This window comes from Squalius cephalus (genome assembly GCF_949319135.1).
Source record: "Squalius cephalus genome assembly, chromosome: 13".
NCBI classification, from domain to species: domain Eukaryota; kingdom Metazoa; phylum Chordata; class Actinopteri; order Cypriniformes; family Leuciscidae; genus Squalius; species Squalius cephalus.
Genome location: NC_137134.1, coordinates 31,237,368 through 31,265,032, shown reverse-complemented (window position 1 = coordinate 31,265,032; position 27,665 = coordinate 31,237,368). Strand labels below are relative to the sequence as shown.

General features: G+C 37.1%; 3 protein-coding genes and 1 long non-coding RNA gene across 7 annotated transcripts in view; 3 read left to right on the top strand and 1 right to left on the bottom strand.

Moving 5' to 3' along the window:
• Positions 1–27,665, top strand: part of LOC307169983 — a 553,579-nt gene that overhangs the window by 220,190 nt on the left and 305,724 nt on the right. The window lies entirely within an intron of this gene.
• Positions 365–27,665, top strand: LOC307169957 (CD48 antigen-like). Of its 3 annotated transcripts, XR_013823254.1 has the most exons (7): positions 365–466; positions 690–1,010; positions 1,787–2,068; positions 2,181–2,285; positions 2,373–2,434; positions 4,707–5,793; positions 5,914–6,376. XR_013823254.1 is itself a non-coding variant. In XM_079890846.1 (6 exons), exons 1-6 carry the CDS (start codon positions 418–420, stop codon positions 4,752–4,754), a joined length of 867 nt encoding a protein of 288 aa, XP_079746972.1. In that variant the 5' UTR covers positions 365–417; the 3' UTR covers positions 4,755–6,376. The 3 variants fall into 3 exon arrangements, 2 of the variants coding, with proteins under 2 accessions (XP_079746972.1, XP_079746973.1); XM_079890846.1 differs by having other exon boundaries at positions 4,707–6,376; XM_079890847.1 differs by lacking the exons at positions 4,707–5,793; positions 5,914–6,376 and adding an exon at positions 27,555–27,665 and having other exon boundaries at positions 391–466.
• LOC307169921 (uncharacterized protein) overlaps positions 9,577–27,665 on the bottom strand; it is a 181,525-nt gene continuing 163,436 nt past the window's right edge. The window contains exons 1-8 of one of the 2 annotated variants that reach the window (XM_079890792.1): positions 18,497–18,811; positions 17,651–17,962; positions 17,108–17,428; positions 14,609–14,923; positions 12,607–12,936; positions 12,038–12,145; positions 11,876–11,907; positions 9,577–11,575 (exon numbers count right to left, since the gene is read on the bottom strand). In XM_079890792.1, the coding sequence (XP_079746918.1) occupies positions 11,483–11,575; positions 11,876–11,907; positions 12,038–12,145; positions 12,607–12,936; positions 14,609–14,923; positions 17,108–17,428; positions 17,651–17,962; positions 18,497–18,542 (1,557 nt within the window). In that variant the 5' untranslated portion in view covers positions 18,543–18,811 and the 3' untranslated portion in view covers positions 9,577–11,482. Of the gene's footprint in view, positions 11,576–11,875; positions 11,908–12,037; positions 12,146–12,606; positions 12,937–14,608; positions 14,924–17,107; positions 17,429–17,650; positions 17,963–18,496; positions 18,812–27,665 lie in introns of those variants that run through there. The other variant, XM_079890791.1, reaches the window with a different exon arrangement.
• LOC307170524 (uncharacterized protein) lies at positions 21,878–25,751 on the top strand (the record flags this gene model as incomplete). The annotated part of the gene is made up of 6 exons (XM_079891648.1): positions 21,878–21,882; positions 22,577–22,894; positions 25,003–25,281; positions 25,440–25,478; positions 25,567–25,628; positions 25,746–25,751. Exons 2-6 carry the CDS (start codon positions 22,603–22,605, stop codon positions 25,749–25,751), a joined length of 678 nt encoding a protein of 225 aa, XP_079747774.1. The 5' UTR covers positions 21,878–21,882; positions 22,577–22,602.

Genomic DNA, 27,665 nt, shown 5'->3' with positions numbered 1-27,665 from the left:
CTCAATAAACCTGGCAATGAGAGATGGCTGACCTTTTAACATTTCTGTTTTGCTTTTCCATATACACAATAATATATAGAGAGATAATTAAGTTTCATAATAAAAGCATTTGAAGCTGTTTTTACCCGTGCAATTCAATTAGATTCACACACGTTCTTCTGCTTTTAGGAATTTAATATGTAATATCAGACAACTACATAATCAATGTTAAATGACAAAAAGAAGAATGGTTCCACTTTTAAAATATAGTTAAATTCTTAATAAGAGCCAGAAAAACATTTTTATGTAACTATAGGCTATATAACATGCGTTATGGTTGTGTGAACAAGGAAGGTTACACTCTGTCGTGGGAGGATTCACATCAGCTTGAGTGTTTTCAGCAGACGTTTGAGGTCAGACACAGAGCAGGTGAAGGAAATGGTTCACATGTTTGTTTTGTTCTTTTTGTGCTGGTGCCGTCTGACTGGTAAGTTATAAAAGCATTATTATGGCTTAATATTTCAGAATGGCAGAACAATCTACTATGTTTTCTACTGTTATCTCAAACTGAGATAATATTGTGTGATCTGCGTTGCAGTCAGGCCTCTTTTTCCCAGGACATTTTAAAATTGTGATTTGTCAAACTATTGCTTCCTTTAGGCATTGTAAACCATCAGAAGCCTTAATCTGATCCTCTTCATGTTCCCCAGGTGTGTTTGGTGAGTCAGTGTCAGTGATGGTGGGAGATTCTGTTACTCTAAAGACTGATGTTACTGAAATACACGAAGACGACGACATACTGTGGACATTTGGAGAAGAAAACACTCTCATAGCTAAAATCAACAAAGACAAGCGAATCTTCTCCACATATGATGATGTTCTTGATGGGAGATTCAGAGACAGACTGAAGCTGAACAATCAAACTGGATCTCTGACCATCACAAACATCAGAACTGAACATACTGGAGTTTATGATCTAGAGTTGAATGGACTGAAACTGACATCAAAAGCATTCAATGTTTCTGTCCACGGTGAGTAGTTCATTATATTTCATCATTTAAAGGAGCTGTATATAACTTTTTCGCTCTACTAAAGCATAAAAATACCATAATATGTTTGCATATATTGAGGAAACATGCTAAGTTCACATACTCGTTTCTCTGAAAAACACTTCTACAGCCAGTTATTTTACTTTGAAATGGCTGGAATGTTTGTTATTGTTTTGGTCTGTGATACTGTACATTGCCAATTTGCCAATTTCCATTATCCACTGCGCTCGTTCCAGTTGCGTGTGCTCAAACTGGAAAAAATAAATAAAAAAACGACTCATCCCTTATTTCAAGGCACTAATAAACGACGTGAATGTGGCCATTAATTGGAAGATCTAAAAGAAAACTCAAAACCACTTACATTAAATCCTCTTGTTAAGTTAGCATTTTTACAGTCGTTTTACAGTTTTTTGTCATTGCATTGACATGACAAGTAAGTTTTGGATATAACTTCACACAGAAAAGTTAGTAGTTGATTTTTCACACTAAAATAATGTTAACATGCAATTGAAACAAGTATTTTAAGTCGGCCCCATTCAGCACCTAACTTTAAACCAGACTTTTGCTTTTCTGGTGGCCAAATGGAAATAAAATGAGTAGTGAACCTGGAAATTTTTTTTTTTTACATACTAAAATGTTTGATCATTTTATATTTTGAGATGATGGAAGCACTCACTGACTGTTACCACACTACACTAAAAATAAGACTTGATGTTTAGATTTGTCATTATTTTTGCTCATTCTCTCATGTTTTCCAGCTCCTCTCCCCATTCTTGACATTACCAGAGATTGTTCATCATCATCTTCATCAAATTGTTCACTGGTGTGTTCAGTGTTGAATGTGCGTGATGCGACTCTCTCCTGGTACAAAGGAATCAGTGTATTGTCCAGCATCAGTGCGTCTGATCTCAGCATCAGTCTCTCTCTACCTCTGGAGGTGGAATATCAGGATAAAAACACCTACAGCTGTGTGCTGAACAATCCCATCAGCAACCAGACCACACATCTGGACATCAACACACTCTGTCACACATGTGCAAGTATGATGGTGGTGATATTAACACTGATTAATTAAGCTGATCTTTGGTAGTGTTTGTTGTAGGTCAGACGGACATATTCACTCACACTAATGACTAATTTTGTCCATTACAGATCAAGGCCTACCTTTATTGTACATAGTGTTGATCTCTGCTGGATCTCTGATGATTGTTGTTATAGTCGTGATCTTCTGCATCTGCAAGAAATGTAGAAAAACAGGTCAAATGTTTATCTTTTTTGAGATGGAAATATTATTAATGGAATTATAAATGGTTGTTTTTAACATGTGTATTACTGTTAATGCAGTCCAGAGACAGGAGGAAGTCAGAACTGAATCAGCATTGTGTAAACCAACAAAACAAAAACCGGTAAGATAATTCATAACTATGTTGCAAGAAGTTGTTGCTGTCAGTTAGTCTGATTGAAGCTTTGTGCACAGCAAAAAGGTCTCTTCACAGTGAGTCAAGTCAAGTCATCTTCATTTATATAGCACTTTTAACAATGTAGATTGTTCCAAAGCGGCTTTACATTGATGATAGTTTAAAGTAACAGAGATTCTCAGAGATTCTCTAGAATAACATTATTCTCCAGCTAAAGTTAGTTTTGATTGATTCACTTTTATTGCAACGATCATTAGTTATTAACTTAGTGGCCACTAACATGAAAACTTTAACAGAAAACTCTTAAGTTCTTTCTGCGCAAAATTCAAGAACGTGAACCCGTGAGAACGCTGATGGCGTGCACATGCGTATACGAGTTCAGTCTATAGGTATGTGCGTTTGAATATGTGCGCAAGCGTGTAGTCCTTCCCTACAAATCAACCCTCTCAACAAACTACTTATCTGGCCTTAAAATTTATAATACAGATTTTTTTCGCATCTGCATAGCCACGCAAACCGGAATTATCCCGACAACGCTTTATCTGTAGAAAGGTAATGGAAGGGGATGGGGGCCTTCACAGGGGTGAGCACTAGGACATACAGTAAAGTGAATCGCGTCAAACAGTGCTTTCACACTGAACACGAAACGATTGTTCATCTTTGTGTAATTTAATCCTGCATGATAGGTGGCGCTGACCTAGAATGCATTTTCTCCTACATTTTTCCAGTTGACTTTAACCTCATCCACTGCATGACATACAACAGTGAATTAAGATAAAGTTTGATACCAGAAACACACATTATTTTGACCAAATACATCATAAAATCACAGTTGGGTAACAGGTGCATTAGAGCTACAATTAGCATCAAACTACACATCACAATTTATGAGATTATTTCTATGTTTTTGTTAAAAACCCACTTTAAACCATCAATAGGTTGCTTGTAATAACTTCAAACTGCAATCTAAAGTGGATAGACACACTGGTTTAAATTTTTTTTTTGCTATTTGCTACTAGCCTCTGGCAACAAGGGGGTCTATCTGCACTTATTGTAAATAGACAGTCTGAAAAAACTCACTCTTGCTTTGTCGCTCCACAATTGATCATGCTTGGTGTGAATATGTGTAGGATCTATTGTTTCAATTCAAGAGAGTCATCGCATACTTTTGCGTCGCTTAATCTTGCTCAGTGTGAAAGGGCCTTATGACGTTCAGTGAACAAATGTGGCTGGTTTATCTACTCGACTGTCTTCATTAGTACCTTCAGTAGGGAGCAGATCAAAGGTACACGTATATCATGTAACACGTTTTTGTTCAAAATTCACAATATTTGTATAATGAACAAGTACATTATCTATTTTCCAAACTGTGCATTTGTTTTATGCTGAATCACACGGTACGCCTATGAGTGTTTATGGGACTGTTTTAGACTGATCAGGACGCCAGCAGCTGCGGAGTAGCCCAGTACCTGCCTAACTCAAAGGTGTTTATTAACCGCTAAAGTGACATAAGTTACATAGTGTACCTTTAAGGATGCTTAAAAAAAATCCTGTTTACACTTAGTCTGTGTATTTGTTTGCACCTCAGTGTAAGGTTTTGTATTTAATCCCCTTAAGACTGCAGTAATCATCTTCAATAGTAAATTAAAACCGAGTCTTAAACCATGATCAGTCTTGCTCTGTGAAGTTTGTGTATGCACCGGGTGTGTGCAGTGTGTATCATTTGACTTGACTAGATCACTTCTAAAGTTGTGTAGTTGCATTTTGACACATCTTTAAATGACAGACAGCCCATTTCTATTGTTGATGTGCTGATCTCTGCCTGAAAGTTTGAAAAAAAGTAGTATAGGGCATACATTTGTTCCTGTCACTTGTGCTGAAGTGTGTCCTCGAGCTGCAGCGTCTCTGCGGTTCATCATTATCTGAGCTGATGCAGCTTTAGCAGACATTGGTTGCAGGTTGTATACGTGATGCATGCAGTGTCTCTGCTGTTGCTTTTGTGTGAAAGACAGTCATTCTCAGAGCAGAAGCTGTCATGGCAACCCTGCAGAACTTAATCAGTATGATGATTTAAGTTATGATTGATGTGACCTCCTCTTGCTGCTCCATGTTAGCATCTGACCTGTAGTAGTAGTTTTTTTTTTTTTCAAAACAAAACAAAATGGTTAGTATTAGTAGATTAAGCTTTGTACAGAGAAGTCTAATATATATATTTTTTTTAATCAGCAACATTCCTGATTCAATCTATTTTTCCTTTCAGAAATCAAAGAAGGATGCTGTGTATGAAAATATCCCCAAAAAACAATGATCAAATACCCTATCTACAGGAATTCAACAGGATCCTGCCTCACACCTTTCATTCTCTGACAGGATGTTTGGACCACCAGCTCATTTGCATTTAAAGGGGCACATACAAATTCTGTAAGAAAACATTTAGCTGCAGTAGGTAACTTTTGTAAAAATGTATTTTTTACATATTTGTTAAAACAATGTCATTATGAAACAATGTCATTATGTCCTGACAGTAGAATATGAGACAGATAATCTGTGAAAAAATCAAGCTCCTCTGGCTCCTCCCAGTGGTCCTATTGCCATTTGCAGAAATACACCGCTCCCGGTCAGAAACAACCAATCAGAGACAGGAGGAATGTCTTAGCAGTGTCAATCAAGCTTGTGTATGCACTGATCACACCCCTCTCTTGCACAGCGCGTACCATTACTCAAATTCAAGATTGCCGGTGTGCCGCAGCTGTGTTAATGAGGGAAAAACAACCAAAACTATCAATTTCTCGAGTGGCACCTGCTCTAGAGTCATACAACAAAGACAGGTAAAACGGAAATAGACAGATGACGATAAACAAGCCCGTTGGAGCCCATTTACTCAAAACTCTAGCCGCATAACATACAGATAAAATGTCACGCAGTGTGCAATGCAACAATTGAAACTGATAATTCATTGGCTTGTCATGTTGCTGAAATAATGTACTAGCAAACCTTATTTAGCCTTACATATCGCAATTGCTTACATACTGTAATGTTACCTTTATATTATGCTAGCTATTTATAACTTATAGAAAGAGTGCAACGTTATGAAGTTACATTACATGTATTACAAAATACGTAATGATTTGAGGTCAAAGTTTGTAGTCAAAGTATGGGCAGGCCATAATCAGTGTAACGCATATTGTTGATGTTTCGTCCCTACCAGTGAATGAGGTGATAACTGTTTATCCGCCGTCGATGGCCCTGCTTGTTTACTAGCCTGCGTATTCAAAGCTAACACAGTCTCACCCCAAAACGTCACATACTGACGGGTATTGACCATACGGCAACATACGACGAATAGGGTACCCCTAAAACGTCCATATGTGACGATTCGGGTTATGGGTAGGTTTAGGTATGCGTTAGGGTACCGCTAGGAGGCGCTGCTGGTGCGCTTATGTCTTCGTCTCATATGGACGTTTTAGGGGTACCCTATTCGTCGTATGTTGCCATATGGTCAAGACCCGTCAGTACATGACGTTTTGGGGTGAGACCGGGCTGTCACAGCAGGCTCTGTTGTGGGGGAGGAGCTGTGGAGGGAGGGCTGTAGCGCAGCAAGAGCGAGCGGCAGTGACCTGTAAGTTGTGCTTGTTCAAATTTTCAGGCCAAGTCAACGTTTTCTAAAAGCTCCCTACTGCAGCTTTAAACACAAAAGTATAAGTAAAATATAAATATTGTATAAGTATTCAGTCTGATAAACTACTGTAAGAGTTAAAGGTTAGCACATTATAAATATTAATTATGATGTTAAATTTGAATATTTCAATGTTAATTCAGCAGTATATTTAAATTGTGTTAAAGTGGATGTTATTGCGAGGACTTTTATTATGACGGGGGTACAGAGAGGAGAGCAGAGGAGAAAGGGTGAATAAAGAGAGAAAAGAGGAGAAGAACTTGTCCGTGTCTGAGGGTTTTAACTATATTCCTATAAGTTATCTTTGGAATAAAGCCCTGAGAACACCCACAAACAAGTATTACACCACACATCATCTTCTGTACGGCAGTAAATCAACATTTTTTTAATTCCATGTCTGAAGCATTATGAAAATAATCAAAATATTCAGGAAGAATCTGGATGATATAATGCCGCATAAAGGCCTGACTTAATTATGCCTGTTCTGATCCACCTCAACCACAAGGTGGCACAGAAGCGCTTCTGAAGTGGCAATTAGCTGTCATAAAACAGACTGATTAATGCCGCTCGAGATGGCGTAGATGCATATACACAGCAATTTGAACTGCATTGTTATATAAGGGGCTTAGGTGGGTCAGAGCAGGCATAATTTAGTCTGGCTTTTTTTTTTTTTTTTTTTTTGCTGCATTGTGCCTTTTCACAAAATTTTGAGCAGGCATAGTGCAGCCTTAAAGGGACACTTCACCCATTTGCATTAAGCTTTGCATTGTTATAAACCCAGTCATACTATTGAATAGTCGTGCAACACTCTCTCATTTTCCCCTGAGACGGGAGAAATCCGTTATTTACCTCTTACACTTCCTCCTACAATGACACAAAAATCGTCATTTTGCGTCATTGTAGGAGGAAGTGTAAGAGGGGGGTATTTCTGTTAAGACTACAGACCTACAGACACTCGTTCCTCATCTTTCCCAGGGGGCGGGACCCGCTCACGCTACAGACCTATTACAGATCAGTGGGTGGGACTTTACTCTCTGAAACTGAAGGCAATATCCTCCATCTTGTTTGAGGCTAAGCTAACAGGCGCTGTGGAGAGAGACAGATGTACAGTTATGACAATAGCGGAGGGTAACGTTACTCAATATGATATAGAAGAAGAGGATTTCGGAAGTCTAATGCTTGAATCAGGTGTTTGTGGCTACCTTTACAAGCCGCATTATAGCGAAGAGCAGCCGAGGCAGAAGACCTGCCTGCCGCGGACGAGGAGCCCGGACTGGCTCGAGTTAGGGCGGACTGGCGGCGCCGGTGATCTCACTATGCAGCTACGAACCGCTACGAACACAGAGATAGAGTCCGTCTGCGGCAAAGAATTTAAACGATGACAATTTCTCCTGGACGAAATGTCTGAATCAGACGAGGACACGGACGTTTGTGTTTAGAACTATCCTAGTTTCGCACCGCATATGTTCTGACTGAACATCCAGGTACCATGCAATAATTCACCTTTTCGAAAGAAATACAAACGAGGAGTAATGCACTATATGAGTTCGCCAACTAGCTAGACATTTTGTGTGAATGTGAAATGAATTTCAAGCTCTGGTGGTAGCTAGCCTTGTAGACGGAAGAGTGATTTCTCGCGCTTTCTGGATTAGTGGGAGTGGCTTGCGGAGCTGTGCAATGTGGTGCATTGTGGGAGTTGTTGTCTTTCATACAAATGCGTCCTGAAGTTATTTTTTGTCTTTTCTCGGTCACGAAGGCACCAAATTCAAAAATTATTTTACATTTCGACTACATATATGACCCACTTTAAATTAAAAACAATGTTCAAATGGGTGAAATGACCCTTTAACTCGGCTGTGTAAAGATACCTTAAATCCATTTATGCCACCTCTGAGCAGCATTTAACAGTATATGTAAAGACACCTAAATGCCATTTCAGAAGCGTTTCTGCAATGCAATGTAAAATATCTAAATCTCTGATAGTGTGCACATAGTCTCCTGATTATTGTGCTGTAGGCCTACCCTGATGTCTGTTTTTACAATAAACACAAACTTTAGACACACATTACTTTGGTTAATTAGAATAAAAAATTCACTCCACATCCTTTTATTAGTAAAATATATTCTACAATCAAATCACATATTGTTTGTTAAATCAGTTGTATGTAATAGGCCTACTTGTGATTCTGTTCTGCTCCAGCCACAATCATAGCAGCCACACAAACAGCAACATAAATATATTGCTCTTTCAGTATCTGGAGACAGAACCGAAGCTTTAAGGTCATACATTATTACAAGATATACAACTGATACTGATTGTTACCGATATTTAGACTGACAGTTATGCCTTTCTACTTCCGTGTTGAGAGATATTGTGTGAACTGATAAATGGCGCCATCTGGAGTACTTCTGGATTACATTCATACTATATTTCAGACACAGCCCAAGACTAATATTATGTTGTTCATGTCAAGAAGAAGTTCAGTCTTGAAAACACGTTTTTGTTGTGAAAAATGTGTCATTTAAAGTGCATGTTAATATTGAGTCAAGACTGAATTTGTCAAACAGGCCACAGTGAAAATTCATTACTGCACGACAAATGATACTCACCAGTGACAGAAACACTGAAGATCTTTTCACTGCTGCTGTTGATCTGTAGTTTATATTCTCCAGAGTCTGTGAATCGGATGTCTGTGATGGTCAGAGATCCAGTCCTATGATTCACCTACAGTCTGTCTCTGAATCTCTTTTTGCTGTTGAAAACAACTCAGCATCATAGAAATGAATATCTTATGAATCTATTTGTCTGAAACTGACCTCTCTCCCATAGCTTGTGAAATGCTTTGTTCAAATGGTTCTTGTTAAATTGTCAGATCTATTTCATTAATACATTAAGTCAGGTAATTGCACTCTTTTCTAAAAATCAACCTCATGTTTAGCTACAAAACGTTTGCCTAACTGTTTTCTTTTGAATGCCAAAAAAAAAAAAAAAAAAAAGGTTTTAATGGAAATTGTTGGACTATACTGGTAATTTGTTGCCTTTTATTAGTGGCATGCTAAAACCATTAAACACTACTGGACAGCATCTGTGCATCAAAACCAGCCCAAAGGCAGATCATAAATAGCACAAAACAAGCCTAGTGACCCCTAACATGCATATTTTAACGTCACGGTTATGCGTTACATACAATTTCAACTTGAAAAGCACTAGTAGGCCTAATCATAAACCGTTTTCATAAAATAACTTAAGGCCCCTCCCTCCCTCACAACACATAACCTAGCAAAGTTTTATCATTGGTAGAAAGTACAATAATAAAAAAAAGTAAACGTTTCCGGCTGACATGTTGCTGTCTGGATCACTAGTTAAAGTGAAAATAAGCTGCCTTGACTGTAGTGTGTAATGTAGACAAAACAAACATTTTTCAAGTGCAAAACATATGCAAAATAGGCTATTCATCTATACGTTTCATTTATTTACTTCAGTGCAACAATGTGGTTTGATCTGTTGGTGGACAAACAGGTTCTGCATGAATTACTGGAAGTGTGTGGTTGTTTTCAGTTTGTGTGTCATTAGTGTGTCTGTTTGCATGACTAGCATGCCGTTGAAATTGTGTTTATATAAGCTAAACTTTTATATGGCTAATGCAAAGTTAAAGAAAAATGAAAGAGTCTGAAGATGTTCTGCTTAGAGCCGAAGGCACACATTAATGTCTCTCACTGAGGTCGTGTTTCAGGATTTTGAGGAGTTTGGCATGCTAGTACTACACCATGACATTTCTAAACCCTATTGTTCTTCTTGTTCAGTAGCAGTTGCAAATCTCTTTGAACAGTGAATTTGAACAGCTTTGATAAACATGAGAAAGAAAGAGAGATTTACACAATACAGGACTTTTCCATTGTTCAGATGACATTTAAACTGGGGTCACACACACTGTGCTTGCCTGTGTCCTGTTCAAGTGCAGGCCATCATTTCCATCACACAATACGAAAAACACATCAGGAAAACACAATAATTAAATTAAATCATATAAAATGACACTAAAACAGCACATGTTGTAAAAACCAAAACAGACAAGAAATGGAGGGAAATATACAGATAATGTGAAGTTTCCATCGTCATCACATGAAATGCACAAACTTGGCATTAATAAACAATCAGCATCTCAAATGCTTTACAAAAGGTAGAATTTATCTCTTTTCTACAAAGAAAAACTTTTCACGAACATTTCACACATAGTAGCACACATCTGAAATCTATAATAACAAAGCATTGTTTTGTCATTGAACTCCATTCCAATGCTTAACACCAGTAAAAGGCTTAAGAAGCAGCCAGTAAACATAACATATAACAATAAAATAACAAAAACACATATTTGGCATTTTGTAGCTGCCTCAATCCACAGTGCAGTTCAATAGTTTCCTTCATATGCTCACTGGCTCTTACAGTCTAGAAAATCCATCTTGTCTTCACAGACAGTTATAAATTAATGTAAACACAACATTTAATATGTCAAGATCATGTTTAAATTCACACAAATAATCAATAATTGAACTGGTGGCTAAACCTTTCTGTACACACCTCAATGGATCCAAAAGAAATTTAGATTGGATGGTGTAGATCTAAAATAACCCGATCAAAAGGTAGAAAACTAAGCATGTACTTGAATCTGATGAATTTTCACAATCGGATTCAAAAATACCATGCGTACATGTGGAGTCCTGTGATGTGTTTATGCTCATATGAACTTGTAGTGGAGGAGACTCTTGACATTTTATCATATGTCATCAAGGCAAAAACGGCAAGTATAATTGTGATTAGACTTCTATAAATATATAAAACTTTGGCAGATTTATGATGTTAATAACTGTGGAAAGGCGTCCTCACATCTGTGAAAACTGTCCATGTAAGTAAAAGAATATGTGAATCGGATTGTAACATTTGGGCTTCATTTAAACAGAACTTTAAGAATTTGAAATTTAATTTGGATTCATTTGGACTGACAAAAATAAGTGCATGTAAAGATTCGCACAGTATGTCTCGCAGTGTAAATGCTGTTAATGATTGAAGGAACAGCAACACTGTCAAGAAAGAGAGTCTGGATCCTTTAGCAGCTGTAAAAATCCCACCAGTTACACACTGGAAATCCTCAAGCACTCTTGGTTTCACTGCTGTTGATGGGTTGTTGTGTTCAAAATTGGTATTGAGTAGAAATTTAGTGAACAGTGATATTTGACTGCTATTGACTACTATTTACATCTTCCACTTCCTCCCCCCACCCCAATTTCTCTTTATGGTCGCTTTCAGTAAAAATAATTCAAATTAAAATAATAAATAACGTTACTGTGAAATCCCAGAAGTCTCAAGTCACATTAGGAGATGTCACATTATCATCCTCCATCTGTGGAGTCTCAGTCCTCTGATTAAGGGGCACTGCTTCTGTGACATCATTCTCCTGAAAGAAAGAAGCAGATTCACAGAAGGTAAAGCAAATGTTCATGATTGATGATTCAGTTACACAAACACAGAAAATTGTTTTTCTCTCTGATGTTTGTGAATGTAAAGACCCTGTTCTTTATTCTGAAGTAAAACAACACAAGAGCAGCGCTCTCTTAAATAAGTCAGTTATTATTGTTTCTATATAATGATTTCTAAACTTCTAAACAGATACACACCGATGACAGTTCTCACAGATCTGAATCTGTAGTAAATTCACAGTGTTTTGCAGACAGATTCAGTGTTCACAGTATCTCACCTGATGAGGATTATCTTGCGGTGTCCCGTTTCCTGTTTGAACAACAACAAACTCTTACTTTGGTCATTTAGAACAAAAATACATACTTTACATATTTTTAAAGATTCTTTTTGTGCAATAAATCTAATATATTTTGAACAATCAGCTGTATGTAATACTTGCCTTTTGGTTTTTTGAGGAGACAGTAAATCCCAGCAGCAGCAGCACCAGCAGCCACAAACAGAACAGCAGCAATTATTCCTATTCTAGCAGCAGAAGACGAACCTGAATCTGGAGGAGATAAAGACAGACACACATTATTACTAGAGATCAATTGATAATCAACTCTACCAATTCTTCTGACTGACATTTACACATTTCTACTTTGGTAATCAGTTTTATGATACTGATTTATTTTAACGGATAAATTGCATCTTCTGGAGGTTATTTTTTTTAACAACAGTAGCTAAAACAGCATCACAGCACTGTTAGATCATCAGGAAACAATGTTCACAGGAAAACTGACTGATATTATGCACTTTTCATGTAATTAACAACAGACTTCAAAATTGTAAGTCTGTTTTGAAGATGATAGAGATTATCTGAATTATATTTTGATATTGAGCCGAAGTTCTCTTTTTCAAAAAGGCCACACTGAAAACATTTACCTTTGTTGATGTAAATACAGTATATTGAACTGTATTTTAAAACTGTTCAAGGGAAAAGGCACTGAATTATTAAATGAGACTCACCAGTGACAGAAACACTGAAGCTCCTAATGATGCTGAATCTGCTGTTGTTGATCAGTAGTTTATATTCTCCAGAGTCTGTGTTTCTGGTGTTTGTGATGATCAGAGATCCAGTCTGATGATCCAGCTTCAGTCTGTCTCTGAATCTCTCTTTACACTGAACATCTGTACAGATCTTTCTCTGATCTCCAGTGATTTCAGCGATGAGAATGTCATTAAAATACCACGTCATCACATCATTTGTGATTTTAATTTCACCAGGATCTAAAATTACAGATTCTCCCTCCTTCGCTGACTTTCTCTTCACTTCATCTCGTTCAGCAGCAGAAACACCTGAAACACAAACCAACAGATGCTGGAGGATATTTTTGTGTAGGGAGGAAAAAAACTACACCATGGATATGAAAGTGATTACACATGATTTTCATGACTTTAAGTCTGAAAAGCAACATTTATCCATGTTTTTGCATTTTACATAGTAATTTCACATCAAATCCTCATTTAAACAGATGATAAATGAGGTGAAAATGTGATCTGAGACAGCATTAGATTCTGTAATCTTCATCACGATAAAAATGCATCTTTTTATAATGATGCAAAATGAGATAATGCTAAACATTCCACTTTAACTGCAAACATGCTTTTAAAGTGTCTATATATATATATATATATATATATATATATATATATATATATATATATATAGTTTATGTAAACTAACAGTCACAATTACGGCTGTTTACCAGACGCACGTCTGTTTCAACAGCATTTCATTAACAACAGTTTTTGCATTGCTGATCACTGTAACCAATCACAGACAAGATCACAACAGCGAATCAGACTCGTTTAAACTGCACAGAAGAGTTTTGTTCACCGACTCATTATAAACAACAAAGGCTGTGCCTAAAAGCTGAACAAATTGCTCTCTGTTGGCAGGAAACTGAGGCGAGACAACAAAAGCACACCTGAATCACATATTTGTAATGTCTGAGATGCCTTCATGGCAGATTTTAACAGTAGTACAGATTCATTCCAGAATGACAACAGGAAGTAAATCTGATGAATTATTGTTTCATGACACACTCCTGAAATTCCAGTGATCACCGCAGTAGCATCACTGTTTTGACTACATTCTTTCTTTCTTCCTATTACAGTTGCCCTTTGTGGTTTGGGACTTTGCAGACATTTTTCATGCCCAGACAGCAACATTACACACTAAAGAAAGTTGAACTTGGGACAAAAGCAGAACAGGTGTTCTTTAACTCCCACCATTGCTCAGAATTTTAATCTTAAGTATAAATAGCATATTATCTATATTAACACATTGCATGCACAGCATTTCTCACTGTTTTCACTTAGTGTAACAAGATGCTAATGTTGCTATTTAAACCTGATGGAAATAGTATCAATATCTATTTATACTGACATCAACTAAATTTGAATTTTGAAATTTGAAAATGTGATTCTAAAAATGAATATTTATAACCATGATTACATCAGCAAAGGGAATACCCAATTATGATTTTTGTCACTCTGTCACTGCTATGATATAAATGAACACAATATATATAAAATGTATAAAACATATTTAAAGGAGCTGTATGTAAGAAATGTATTTCAATTAATCATAAAATGGCCCTGATAGGTCACTAGACATAAAGAAATTATGTTCATTTCAAATACTTATATCACTGACAACAGTATTCTGGCCAGGATATTGTCATTTAAAAAGTGAAGTTGCAGCCCTCAACTGATGTTGATGTTGTCATGTTGTGTTTTGGCCTGAAGCCCCACCCTCCACCTATCTACCAATCACGAAGTCAGTAGTGTTTTGGCATCCAGGTTGCCAGCTCTGCTCTAGTTACCACAGCTATAGCAGCCTACGTTCCTGCTGGATCCTGCAGCAAATCTGGCAACCTCGAGTCAGGGAGGAGGGGAAGGGGATACAGTGATTGCAGTACCAGTTTTGGCCACAATCTTACATACAGCTCCTTTAAGGACTCACCATTGACAGTAACATTGAAGTTCGTGCCACTGTTGCGGCTGTTCAACGATAGCTGATATTCTCCAGAGTCTGTGATCCTGGTGTTCATGATGGTCAGAGATCCAGTCTGATGATCCAGCTTCAGTCTGTCTCTGAATCTCTCTTTACACTGATCATCTGTGCAGATCTTAATCTGATCTTTCATGATTTCAGCTATACGATTGCTATTAAAATACCATCTAACTCTGTCTTGTTGGTTCATTTCAACACCAGTGTTTAGAGTGAGTGAATCTCCCTCCATCACTGACACTCGGTCTTCATCAGCACCAGACACACCTGAAGAAGAAATCAACATCTCATTATAAGCCACTCATTTATAAGCCTCAACATCTCATTTAAAGGAACACTCCACCGTTTTTTGAAATAGAGCTTATTCACTTTCTTTCCTACATTTAGATTGGTGGGCAAATGCATTTTTGTCTCAGTGCATGCATTGTTTTAGTTTGACAGGGTCGGCGTTAGCTTAGCTTAGCATAATGAATGGAATCCTTTGTTGTCAGCTAGCATGTCCTGAGTAAAAGTGATACAAAACATTTAAAAAACCCACCTAATTACTTCTTGTGGCCTGCGTATTCACAACAAGTACAAATAGTGATGCAGATTAACACTAGGCGATTTCCTAGGCAGATATTGACTTATATATTAAGGACTATATTAGGGGGAAGCACAGGCGAAGCACTGCTACTTGGGCGTGATATCTTTGCGCCCAAGTAGCAGTGCTTCGCCTGTGCTTCCCCCTAATATAGTCCCAAGTCAATATCTGCATAGGAAATCGCCTAGTGTTAATCTGCATCACTATTTGTAGTTGTTGTGAATACGCAGGCCACAAGAAGTAATTAGGTGGGTTTTTTAAATGTTTTATATCACTTTTACTCAGGACATGCTAGCTGGCAACAAAGGATTCCATTCATTATGCTAAGCTAAGCTAGCGCTGACCCTGTCAAACTAAAACAATGCATGCACTGAGACAAAAATGCATTTGCCCACCTACCTAAATGTCGGAAAGAAGGTGAATAAGCCCTATTTAAAAAAACAGTGGAGTGTTCCTTTAAATAAGTGCTACATGTGTAGAAAATACAGATAAAATAGGACTGTAGCACATTTGCCAAAAATGCATGGAACTTAAACAACCATTGATCAACCTGTTTGGCAAAAATGCTGTAATACGAGATCTTGTAACAGGTAACATGAAGAAAGTGTAAACATTGTTCATTTACATATACTAATGACACTGTTACAAATACTAAGCTAGATAAAATCAGCAAACATCCTTTTAAACTGTACACAACTTAAAGAGTTGGCATTTAGTATTTTTTAAAACTACATGCCACGGTTTAATTAATATATAGGTAACCAGAAAGTAAGACAAGTCAGGTTTGTAATGGAGGGAAGCACATTTTTATGACCGTGTCAGGAGGACATGTGCAGGAGGAAACAAGCTTGTGTCATTTACTATGTTTTTGGCCATCGGAACTATGAGTTTAAAATTAAATCTACAACCTTTGTGATAAAGTTTGGAAGCTTGTCTCGTTTAGATCTCCAGAGCCGGACACTAACGGAGTACATTTACTTGAGTACAGTACTTAAGTACAATTTTGAGGGATCTGTACTTTACTCGAGGATAATTTTTGGGGAGTACTCATGACTTTACTCAAGTACATTTGAGAGGCAAATATTGTACTCTTTACTCCACTACATTTTTATACATAACCGTGAGTACCCGTTATTTCTTCTAAAAAAAAAAAAAAAAGAAAAAAAAAAGAAAAATCTCGGAAACCCTCAATTTGTTGTTTCCCTCTCAAACGTGATTGGATTGTGCAGGCGCCACTGATTGGGACAGCCTATCAGCAATCACCTTCAGCTTTCAGCCAAAGTCAACTCCATGGTCAGATTTAGATAAGAGACGAAACCATGGACCAAACAATGGAAGACCATAGACTGTGAAAATATGGATGAAGACGCAGCAGGTCCATCTCGGGAATGTGCCAACCCATGGCCCCACCTCGCCAGACTATTTCAATTATCTGAACAAGTTAATGATAGTTTTCACTTCAAGTGTTTACTGCGTTTACCAATGTAAGCACTGTGACAGTAGTAATGCAGCATTTTAAAAATGTACTCTTGTACTCAAGTACTTTTAAAAACAAGTACTTTAGTACTTTTACTTAAGTAGACATCTGACTGTAGTACTTTTACTTGTACTTGAGTAAAATTTAGCAAGGGGTATCTGTACTTTTACTCAAGTAATGAAGCTGTGTCTGTCCGCCTCTGTAGATCTCACATGTCAGAAACAACCCTACAACATATCTAAGTGACAAGATGGTCATTTGTAACTTCAGTTAGTGAAGGTGATAGAGATAATCTCAATTATGTAATACTAACTCAAAGGAACTTAAAAATATTTGAACTGTTTTCTAAAATTGCAATGGAAAATGCATTGAATGACCAAATGAGACTCACCAGTGACAGAAACACTGAAGCTCCTAATGATGCTGAATCTGCTGCTGTTGATCTGTAGTTTATATTCTCCAGAGTCTTCAGTTCTGGTGTTCGTGATGGTCAGAGATCCAGTCTGATGATCCAGCTTGAGTCTGTCTCTGAATCTCTCTTTACACTGAACATCTGTACAGATCTGACTCTGATCTCCAGTGATTTCAGCGATGACAATGTCACTAAAATACCACATTATCACATCATTTGGGTTTTTTACAACACCAGGATCTAAAGTGACAGATTCTCCCTCCTTTCTCTTCATTTTATCTAGTTCAGTAGCACGAACACCTGAAACATAAACCAACACAAAACACTAAAAACTCACCGATGGAAATTATTTCATTTTAAATCAAACTGAACTGTTTAATGACCTTATCTCTACAAATTGCACTCTTACAGCAATTATGTTTTTTAAAGACATTATCTACTGTACTTGAATTCATTTATCTTGAATGTCTCTGCAATAAAAAACAAGGATGCAATTCAATAAGCATCCACTAAATGACTCACCACAAACAGTGACATTAAAGATTTTTTCTGTGTTACCGCTGTTGATCAGTAGTTTATATTCTCCAGAGTCTGTGTTTCTAATGTTCATGATGGTCAGAGATCCAGTCTGATGATCCAGCTTCAGTCTGTCTCTGAATCTCTCTTTACACTGATCATCTGTACAGATCTTCCTCTGATCTCCAGTGATTTCAGCGATGCGGCTGTCAAGAAAATACCATTTAATTCGTTCTTGTTGGCCTTTTATAAATCCAGTGTTTAGAGTGACTGAATCTCCCTCCATCACTGACACATCTTTATCAACATCATACGAACCTAGAGAAGAAATTAACAGTTTATTATAAATCACTTTTGAGTAAACCAACCTGAGGGACAAAGTTCCATGATTTTATTTTATTTTTATTTTATTTTATTTTTTTTGTACAGATCAAAAGAAATTGTCTGGATTCATAATGTAACACATGCAAACAAACAGCAGAGGAACATCATTGATTCACACATTCACTAACATAATCTCAAGGTTCACATGCAGTCTCATGGACGATCTTAATTAAAATCATACAACCAATCCTGATTCATATCCTCACACATGCTATATTTGTGCATTTCTATATTCAAGTAGAGATCATTATAGACTTAGATCCATGATGAATATCTCATATTACTGCATTTAAACTTTCTAAAATGTATAAAACTATAACAATGTCATCCTAAATTCTTAGCTCAAACAGCAATAGTTTAGAAATAATACGTTTCTGTCAAGTGATTTACAGTCTGTTAATAACGTACTAAAATGATGCATGACAAGCGCCATTTGTTTATCGTTTACTAGAGAAAGTGATGTCTTACCAGGAACGATGAATGCACTCAATGTGAGCAGAACAAAGCCTTTCATTTTCAGCACTTTTCCACTGAAATGAATGCGAATTCTCTATAAATACAAGCGTTATTTCCTACTCTGTCGACGGCGCCCAAGTGAAAGTTATTTAGTATAAATTGGTGTGCTGCTGAATAAACAAAGCGTAGGCTACGTCATAAACGACACGTCAAGCACGCTCGAAGCGATGTTTTGGTGTTTTGTCATGAAAGACTTAGAGATTGTATGAAAGCTACTGAGTGATTCTCATAAGTGTGCGTCCCGTCAGTGGATCGTCTGAGAAATGTGGGCGCGCGAGTAGGCGGTGAGGGGAGGAAAGTACAGTATACAGTAGTATCAGACAAGATCTAAGGCGGATATAACGTGGTTCATGCAATTCAGGTACTGGGACTTTCATATGAAAATTAATATTATGAACAAGACATTCAAATTACATTTGTTAATAATCCCATCCGAAAGAAGTGTTCTCCATCCATTTTTTGTTGGTCTCAAAAAATCAATTACAGAAGTTTATTTAGCCCACTATTGTTTTTTTTGTTGTTGTTTTTTTTTTTTTTGAGCACATAATGGCGAAGAGGTTCCCATATATTCACCTGTGACCTCATTTGATTAGCATATTTCACTGACTTGATACCCAATTCTGATTTATTGACTTGGCCTATATCTGAATTGTTTATGACCATCTTACAGCTTCATTTAAAAGGGACTCATATCCAATATTTGTTTTTACACTATACACTTAGGGCGTGTTCACACTTGATGGTCAGACTGGCTTGGTTTAGTCAGATTAAAACAAACCCTGGTGATTGCTCTGTTTGTGCGGTTCATTTGAATAAGTGTGGGCTAGGACTACTATGATATTAGACAATAACTATAAGATTTTGCTTTAGTATAATTTTTGGGATAATTATGGCCGGATTCGGGACAATATAGCTTAGATTTCGGGACTGTCCTGAATTTTTCAGGACGTCTGGTCACCCTAGCTCCACCTGGGACATTAGTTCTTACGGCTCCACTGGGCTCCCCCGTTCCTTCGGCTGCTCCTTGGTCAGTTGTTGCTCTGCCTATGCCACAGACTTCCAATCCTTCCGGTACACCTCATCCCTCTGCCTCTTTGGCTCTGTCGGGCTCCCCCTTTCCTCCAACCCCACCTTGGTCCTCGGTCTTAACAGCTCTGCCTCAGTCCTCCGGCACCCTGACTCCATATCAGCCTCTCGTCACCACGGCTCCACCTTGGCCTCCAGGTCCTTCGATGTTACCTGGTTTCATGATCTCCTCGGCTCTGCCTGGATCTCCACTTTTCCCATTTCCACCTCTGTCGCTCGGTCGCCAGGTTCTGCTCGGACCATATGTGAAGGCAGTCTCCTCCTGTCTCCTCCCTCCATCATCTCCACCATGGAGGTTAGCTCTTCGTTCGCCTCCAGAGCCCCCACCCTCCATCCATTTTTTAGCGTTACACCGCGAGGACATGCTTTCCTAAGGACGGGGGTGTAAAGTCAGATACATGTTTGATTGGTTTGTGTTTTAGTTTTGGTTTTCCCTGCCTGACTGCCCATCTGTTTTCCTAATAAGTTTATATGGTTACTGATTGTTACACACCTGTTTCTAGTTCTGTTGATTACTCCCTGTGTATTTAAAGGGGTGGTATAATGCCCCTTTTTACTTTATGTAAAATAAGTTTATGTTGTCCCCAGAGCGTGTATGTGAAGTTTTAGCTCTAAATACCCCACAGATATTTTTTTACAGCATATTAAAATTGTCCCTTTTTGAGGATCAGTAAAAACGCGTTGTTTCGTGTGTGTCCTTTTAAATGCAAATGAGCTGCTGCTTCCGGAACGGAGGGCGGAGCTTCAACAGCTCGCAGCTCCGACGCAGACAAGCACTAAAATGTCAGAAATGTTTAAACTGACTTTTATGTATAAACTGGGGTGGGACAATGATGGAGAGACTCATGACAACATGTAGAATGCAACAGGACGTTTCTGAACGGTTAGATGGTGATTTTATGTTGCTGATGTGATCTTCAAATCTTTGATTAGCATATTCTGTCATGATAATCTATAAAATTGATCATGTGGGTACTGTTGTAAGATGCATACAGAGTGACATACGTTCTGTATTGCATGTGAAAAGATGGATGCGACAGCTTGAGCAGACTCACAAATGTGCTTGGCTACAACAACTCTTCCTCTTCTCAACATGGACTGCTGTTCCAGGGGGCGGGGTTTATGCAAATTTTAGGGTTAGTGATGTCACTAGCCCGGGAGGGATGTTGTGTAGTCCCTACCAGCCGTTTGTTGTAGTCCTTAAAAAAAAGGATTTCTTTAAAAGCAAATATCTTACTTTGCTTTTAACTTTGAGCGTTGTAACTTTGCAGATGTTGTTTATGCACAAACAGCAACATTACTCACTAACTAAAGTTAGAAAAGTGAAATTATAATCAACCACCCCTTTAAGCCTTCTGTTCCCACAGTCCTTTGTTCGGTGTCATCGTTGTTTTACATGGTTGTTTCTATTGTTTCCTTGTGAGCTCCTGTGTGTTTCCTGTTTGATCTATTTTATTAAAGTTTGTTTGTTTTATATTTTCTATCATTTTGCGATTTACTGCAATCACACGTGACAACATAAAAGTTAATTGTTTAGTAGCTATCAGATATTTTATATGCATTCTCTTTTCTGTTCTGTGTAGGAAAGAAGTCAGACTGTGAGGTTTAAAACCACAGCACGAGAAGAAAACCTTAACATACAAATTAAACACAGATAAAAAAAATGGCCACTGTGATGCACAAGATCTTTGTCAAAGATATCACACCAGATTGCAGAAGAACAACCACTGCAGGTTTCAGTTTGAAGCTGAGCTGCTCGTGGCACACTTTAATATGACTGGCAACCATGTGAGATGGTGGATGGTCTATATGATTATAAAACCATTTTAAAATCCATAAGATTTATTGTACCATGAAACTTATGTTGAATAATCCAATATTTACTCAATTTTACACATTTCTACTTTTATGCCAGAAACTACCTTTCAGAAACTATCAGTGTTAAATTATGAATGTTTTCCATTTGATAAAGATTGTTTTGCCATATAAAGAACAGTTTAAGTCTTAACAAATGTCAGAAGAACGGTTATTTGATTTATATATAGGTTCTTAACACACATTCAGTGTGTGTGTGTGTGTGTGTGTGTGTGTGTGTGTGTGTGTAATACGAAAGGCAAACCGTGAGAGTATTCACATACCAGATGATGGTTATCAGTAGATAGTCTTTTTTTGGGTCAGCCGTTTCACTGAACAATTGAAGACAATGTTTCACATGCTTGTTTTGTTCTGTTTGTGCTTCTGCCGTCTGATTAGTAAGTAACAAATATATTTTTATGGCCTAATTTCTGTCCGTTTCTCAGTAATAATGCTGCTGCTATACAGTTTATAATACACTGTAAAACCCAACAAGTTAACTCAACTCAAACCGATTGAGGAAACTGATTGCGGCAAACTATTTAAGTTTAAAAATAAATACATATGAGTATTGTGAACTTATATATATTGATATTATATATATGACTCAATATATATAAGTTCACAATACTCATATGTATTAATTTTTAAACTCAAATGGTTTGCCGCAATCAGTTTCCTCAATCGGTTTGAGTTGAGTTAACTTGTTGGGTTTTACAGTTTAGAGTATTTTCATTTGCTGTTCTTGTAACATGAATTAAATCAAACAGATTATTGTGAGATCTACTTTGGATTCAGGTCTCTGTGAGTGTGTTATAATGCGCCGAATATAAAAATATGAAACTATTGAAAGTGTCAAGCAGAATTAAACTTGTAGTTTTACTGTAAAATTGCTCTACTAGCAAATAGCTTTAAAACACATTAAAGATAAAAAAATATTTTTGACACTGTCTGTATGTCACCTTTAAATCTCTTTTGCGTCTCTGATCCTGTTCTGCAGTTCACTTTTAAAAGTTACTGACAACAGCTGATTTGATGCTTAGTAAAGCAACATGACCATTAATCTGTGGAACATCTGTTCATGTTCTCCAGGTGTGTTTGGTGATTCAGTGTCAGTGATGGAAGGAGATTCTGTTACTTTAAACACTGATGTTAAAATACGTGAAGACGATGATATACTGTGGAAATTTGGAGTTGAAAAGTCTCTGATAGCTGAAATCAGTAGACCTGCTGGAATCTCTTCCACATATGATGATGTTCTTGATGGGAGATTCAGAGACAAACTGAAGCTGGACGATCAAACTGGATCTCTGACCATCACAAACACCACAACTGAACATACTGGGCTCTATGAAGTAAAGATGAGTGGAGCAAAACTGTCATCAAAAACATTTAGTGTTTCTGTATATGGTGAGTAGAGATTTTGGTAACACTTTAAAATACGGATCCTTCGTTAATGAATAACTACACAGGAACAAATGAGTAACACAATGTTAACAATCTAGTAACTACAGTTAACTAACAAGTAACTCTGATTAACGAATTAGTAAGTAATAGCACACAGATTTAAGTGGTAGTTCACTATTAACTAATCAATAACTACTATTTTTTTAATACTTCCCAGAGAACTACTGATTTTTTTACAGATTTCAGTGGTAGTTCACTAATAACTAATCAATAACTACAATTTTTTAATACTTCCCAGAGAAATAATGAAAAAAATTCACAATTCATGCAAAACTTAATAACTAATGCAGGACAAATTACTAGCACTAGATTAACATTACTGCTAGATACTGTACATTAATTATCAATATGTAGTAGCATAGCAGACTTATGATTTGGGAAAGCTGTCAATAATTAGCCTATGCACTGCTGTCTTTTAGAGAACTATTCATAAACTAAATAATTTTTAAGAATTGTTTTTATAAATGCACTTGTCTGGAACACTTACCCTGTGGCCGATTTTCCGGCATTCCTCTGGACTGGCTTTGAATAACTAGACTCATCATGGTGAGTACTGGAACATACTGAGTCATCAGCCATCCAAATACCAGTTATTTTATTATTTAACCTACCTCTCAAAATTGTTTTTATGTATGTCTCTTTGTTCATATGTATATATATATATAAATATGTGTGTGTATATATATCCTGTGAATGATTAGATGATTCTACCCTTTCGGGTTGGCTCTTCATTTGTAACTACAGCATGGAATCGTGATAACTAGTAATGACTCAAGTGTTATTGCATACTTTTATAGGACTTACAAATTATTTGGATCCGTATTCTAAAGTGAAGATCATGTTAACTAACTAGTAATGACTCGAGTGTTACTACATACCTCTATAGGAACTACTAATTATTTGGATCCGTATTCTAAAGTGAAGATCATGTTAACTAACTAGTAATGACTCAAGTGTTACTACATACCCCTATAGGAACTACTAATTATTTGGATCCGTATTCTAAAGTGAAGATCATGTTAACTAACTAGTAATGTCTAGTAAGTGTCTCAAGTGACTCAAGCTATAATAAAATAAATGGTATTTGGATGGCTGATGACTCAGTATGTTCCAGTACTCACCATGATGAGTCTAGTTATTCAAAGCCAGTCCAGAGGAATGCCGGAAAATCAGCCACAGGGTAAGTGTTCCAGACAAGTGCATTTATAAAAACAATTCTTAAAAATCATTTAGTTTATGAATAGTTCTCTAAAAGACAGCAGTGCATAGGCTAATTATTGACAGCTTTCCCAAATCATAAGTCTGCTACGCTATTACATATTTATAATTAGTGTACAGTATCTAGCAGTAATGTTAATCTAGTGCTAGTAATTTGCCCTACATTAGTTATTAAGTTTTGCATGAATTGTGATTTTTTTTCATTATTTCTCTGGGAAGTATTGAAAAATAGTAGTTATTGATTAGTTATTAGTGAACTACCACTTAAATCTGTAAAAAAAAATCAGTAGTTCTCTGTGAAGTATTGAAAAATAGTAGTTATTGATTAGTTAATAGTGAACTACCACTTAAATCTGTGTGCTATTACTTACTAATTCGTTAATCAGAGTTACTTGTTAGTTAATTGTAGTTACTAGATTGTTAATATTGTGTTACTCATTTGTTCCTGTGTAGTTATTCATTAACGAAGGATCCGTATTTTAAAGTGTTACCGAGATTTTTATTGAAACGTTCAAGTATTATTAAAAGGAATATTTGGGGTTTAAGTACAAGTTAAGCTTAATCGACAATCCGTTTAGTGTTTTGTGTCGTGAGTATTTTAACGTGTACAGGTTGACTCCTTTTGCTTCAATTTAGAAGTCTCTGTCTATAACCCAGATTTTTGCTTTTCTGCTCGCCTAGTGGAAATATATTTGAAGTCATCAACATCATGCACCACAAATGCGGTTGACTGAGCTTAACTCATACTGAACTCTGAATGTTCATTTAACTATTTACATATTGAAATGGTTAATCATTTAAAATATTTCTATTTATTCTCTCATGTTTTCCAGCTCATCCCGTCACTCCTAACATTACCAGAGACTGTTCATCATCATCATCAAATTGTTCATTGCTGTGTTCAGTGTTGAATGTGCGTGATGCGACTCTCTCCTGGTACGCAGGAATCAGTGTATTGTCCAGCATCAGTGTGTGTGATCTCAGCATCAGTCTCTCTCTACCTCTGGAGGTGGAATATCAGGATAAAAACACCTACAGCTGTGTGCTGAACAATCCCATCAGCAACCAGACCACACATCTCAACATCACTCAACTCTGTCACGCATGTGCAGGTACGTCAGCACTGTTGATATTAACAGAGTTGCTCTCTGATTTTGTTATAGATCAGACACATTCAATTCAATTTGGTCCATTACAGATCAAGGCCTACCTTTATTGTACGTAGTATTGATCTCTGCTGCTGCTGGATCTCTGATGATTGTTGTTATAGTCGTGATCTTCTGCATCTGCAAGAAATCTAGAAAAACAGGTAAGGAGAGCAAGCAATTAATCTGTACAAATATTTATGTTTTTTAAGACACTTTTTTTTAACATATCTGTGATTATTGTAAATGCAGTTCAGACCCAGGAGGAAGGCAGAACTGATTCAGCATCGAGTAAACCAACAACACCAAAAATGGTAATACCATTTATGACATTGTTGCAAGAAGTTTCATTCAGTTAGTCTTATCAAAGCTTTGTGTGCACCATCAGACGGTCAGTGAACAGACGAGGGTGCCTGTGTACTGTTTTTCAGTTTTAAAGGGCTATTTTAATTTTGCAGACCTTAGTACAAGTCAACGTTTATTAGCACATAGAAAATGTTTTTAAAATGTATCAAAAGCAATGATTTATCAACCAGGTTCCCTAAGAAGGGGAATGAGACATTGCTTCTTGGTTTTGACGCGATTGGAAATGCCCTCGAAGTGACCGGTGACTAAACATGTGTAAACACACGCAAATCTATTGGCCGATGGCAATCCATGATGTCACACATTAAGCGCTCATGCACATAAAGGGTGCCCAAGTTACATGTTATGAGCTCTTTTCTTTGACTGAGATGTGCAGGCATGTCCCAAAGTATGGCAACAAGATGCAACTAAGACGTTCCCTTTTGGAGTGGAACTTCTTCGCTGCGTCTTGGTGTTGATGCTATGGGGAACACAATACCCACTACGTCATGCTGAGGAAATGCCTGCTCAATGGGTTGCATAAGATTAAATTACTTTTCAAAATTATTAAGTCAAAAGCAAAGTGTCCCAAGCAGAACAAATTCTGGCCTGAGAGGCTCGTCGGGAGCAGCCAACCAAAGGGAGCCTTAGTGAGAAGAGCAGGCTACAACCTCCAGAAATGGCACCACCCAATGGGAGGGAGACAAACGAGAATATGGGACATATAATTTTTTTACTTTCACATGTCCCGAAACTTTCAATCACCAGGGTCAATACCCATTGGGAATCAGAGGTGACCCAACTTGAAATCCCAATAAGAGGTTGGGGAGGGTGGAATATGACTGGGATCCTATGTCCATTCTTATTTATTCACCTCTGACTATGTTACACAGTGGTTGCACCAGAGATGAAACAGGATCTTAGTGCAGTAGCTTTATTCAAAAACAAACTTAAATTTCACAAAATAATCTCCAGAACAAGAACAGAACAACAAACTCATCGCAACATATAGAACTGACCTAATTACCAGATTAAACAAACACAGACAAGAACAGGAATCAAAACAAACTGACATCATGACAGAATATAGTAAAGAGATGCATTAACCCTTCAATATGAATAATTGGAGAGGACTGTAAATGGTAGTGTAGGACAAAAGCATTTGTCCAATGCAACCCCATTCACCAAGCTTCATGTCGATTATAGCATATGTCGATTATAACACTCTACTACTGTTTGCATAATATATGTATCAGGTGACAACAGATAACAGAGCTTGAGCTTCCTAAAACCTGCTTTCTATTACCACATACTACAACAAACAGCTCCTGAAAACAAAAAAAGCTGATGATGTGTAACTTAGGCGCTTTTATGTGCTCCTGTTATTACCAGTAAAGTTGTGAAGTTGCACTGCGACACGTCTTTAGTTTACGGACAGTCCGTTTCTATTTTAGATGTGCTGCTGTCCACCTACAAAACAGTTTTTTATTTACACACAATGAATGAATTGTTATGGCTATTTTCATTATGCATGTAAAAATCCAGTCTGTGATCTATCTCTGACCTCCCAGTTTAAGTAATATTTGTCCTCTAGCTGCAGCTGCTCTGCGGTTTATCATTATTCTGAGCTGAAATGCAGCTTTAGCAGCCATTGGTTGCTTTGTAGACATGCTACAACAAACGTTGCTGTTGCTTTTGTGTGAAAGACAATCATTATCAGCTCAGATGACCGTATGGCTATCATGAAAATCTTTCAGAGCTTTGATGTCTTCCTCTTGCTTAGCATCTATTCTGTAGTATAGCAGTTTAATATCTATATTACTGAAGTACATTATTTCATAGAAATAGTTATGTTGCATCTGCAGGTTCCTGATCATGTCTTTGTTTTATTTCAGAAATCAAAGATGGAGGCCGTGTATGAAAATGTCCCCAAAAAATGCTGATCAAATACTGTATCTGTGGAATTAATGTCAGAGTTCATACAGGACAATACCTCTCACTTTTGG

Excerpts from the sequence above, each read along its gene's own strand:
- LOC307169957 (XM_079890847.1), top strand. The coding sequence starts at position 418 with ATGGTTCACATGTTTGTTTTGTTCTTTTTGTGCTGGTGCCGTCTGACT. Across the intron at positions 467-689 it reads GTGCTGGTGCCGTCTGACTG|GTGTGTTTGGTGAGTCAGTG; the intron begins GTAAGTTATAAA and ends CATGTTCCCCAG. Across the intron at positions 2,435-27,554 it reads AACCAACAAAACAAAAACCG|AAATCAAAGATGGAGGCCGT; the intron begins GTAAGATAATTC and ends GTTTTATTTCAG.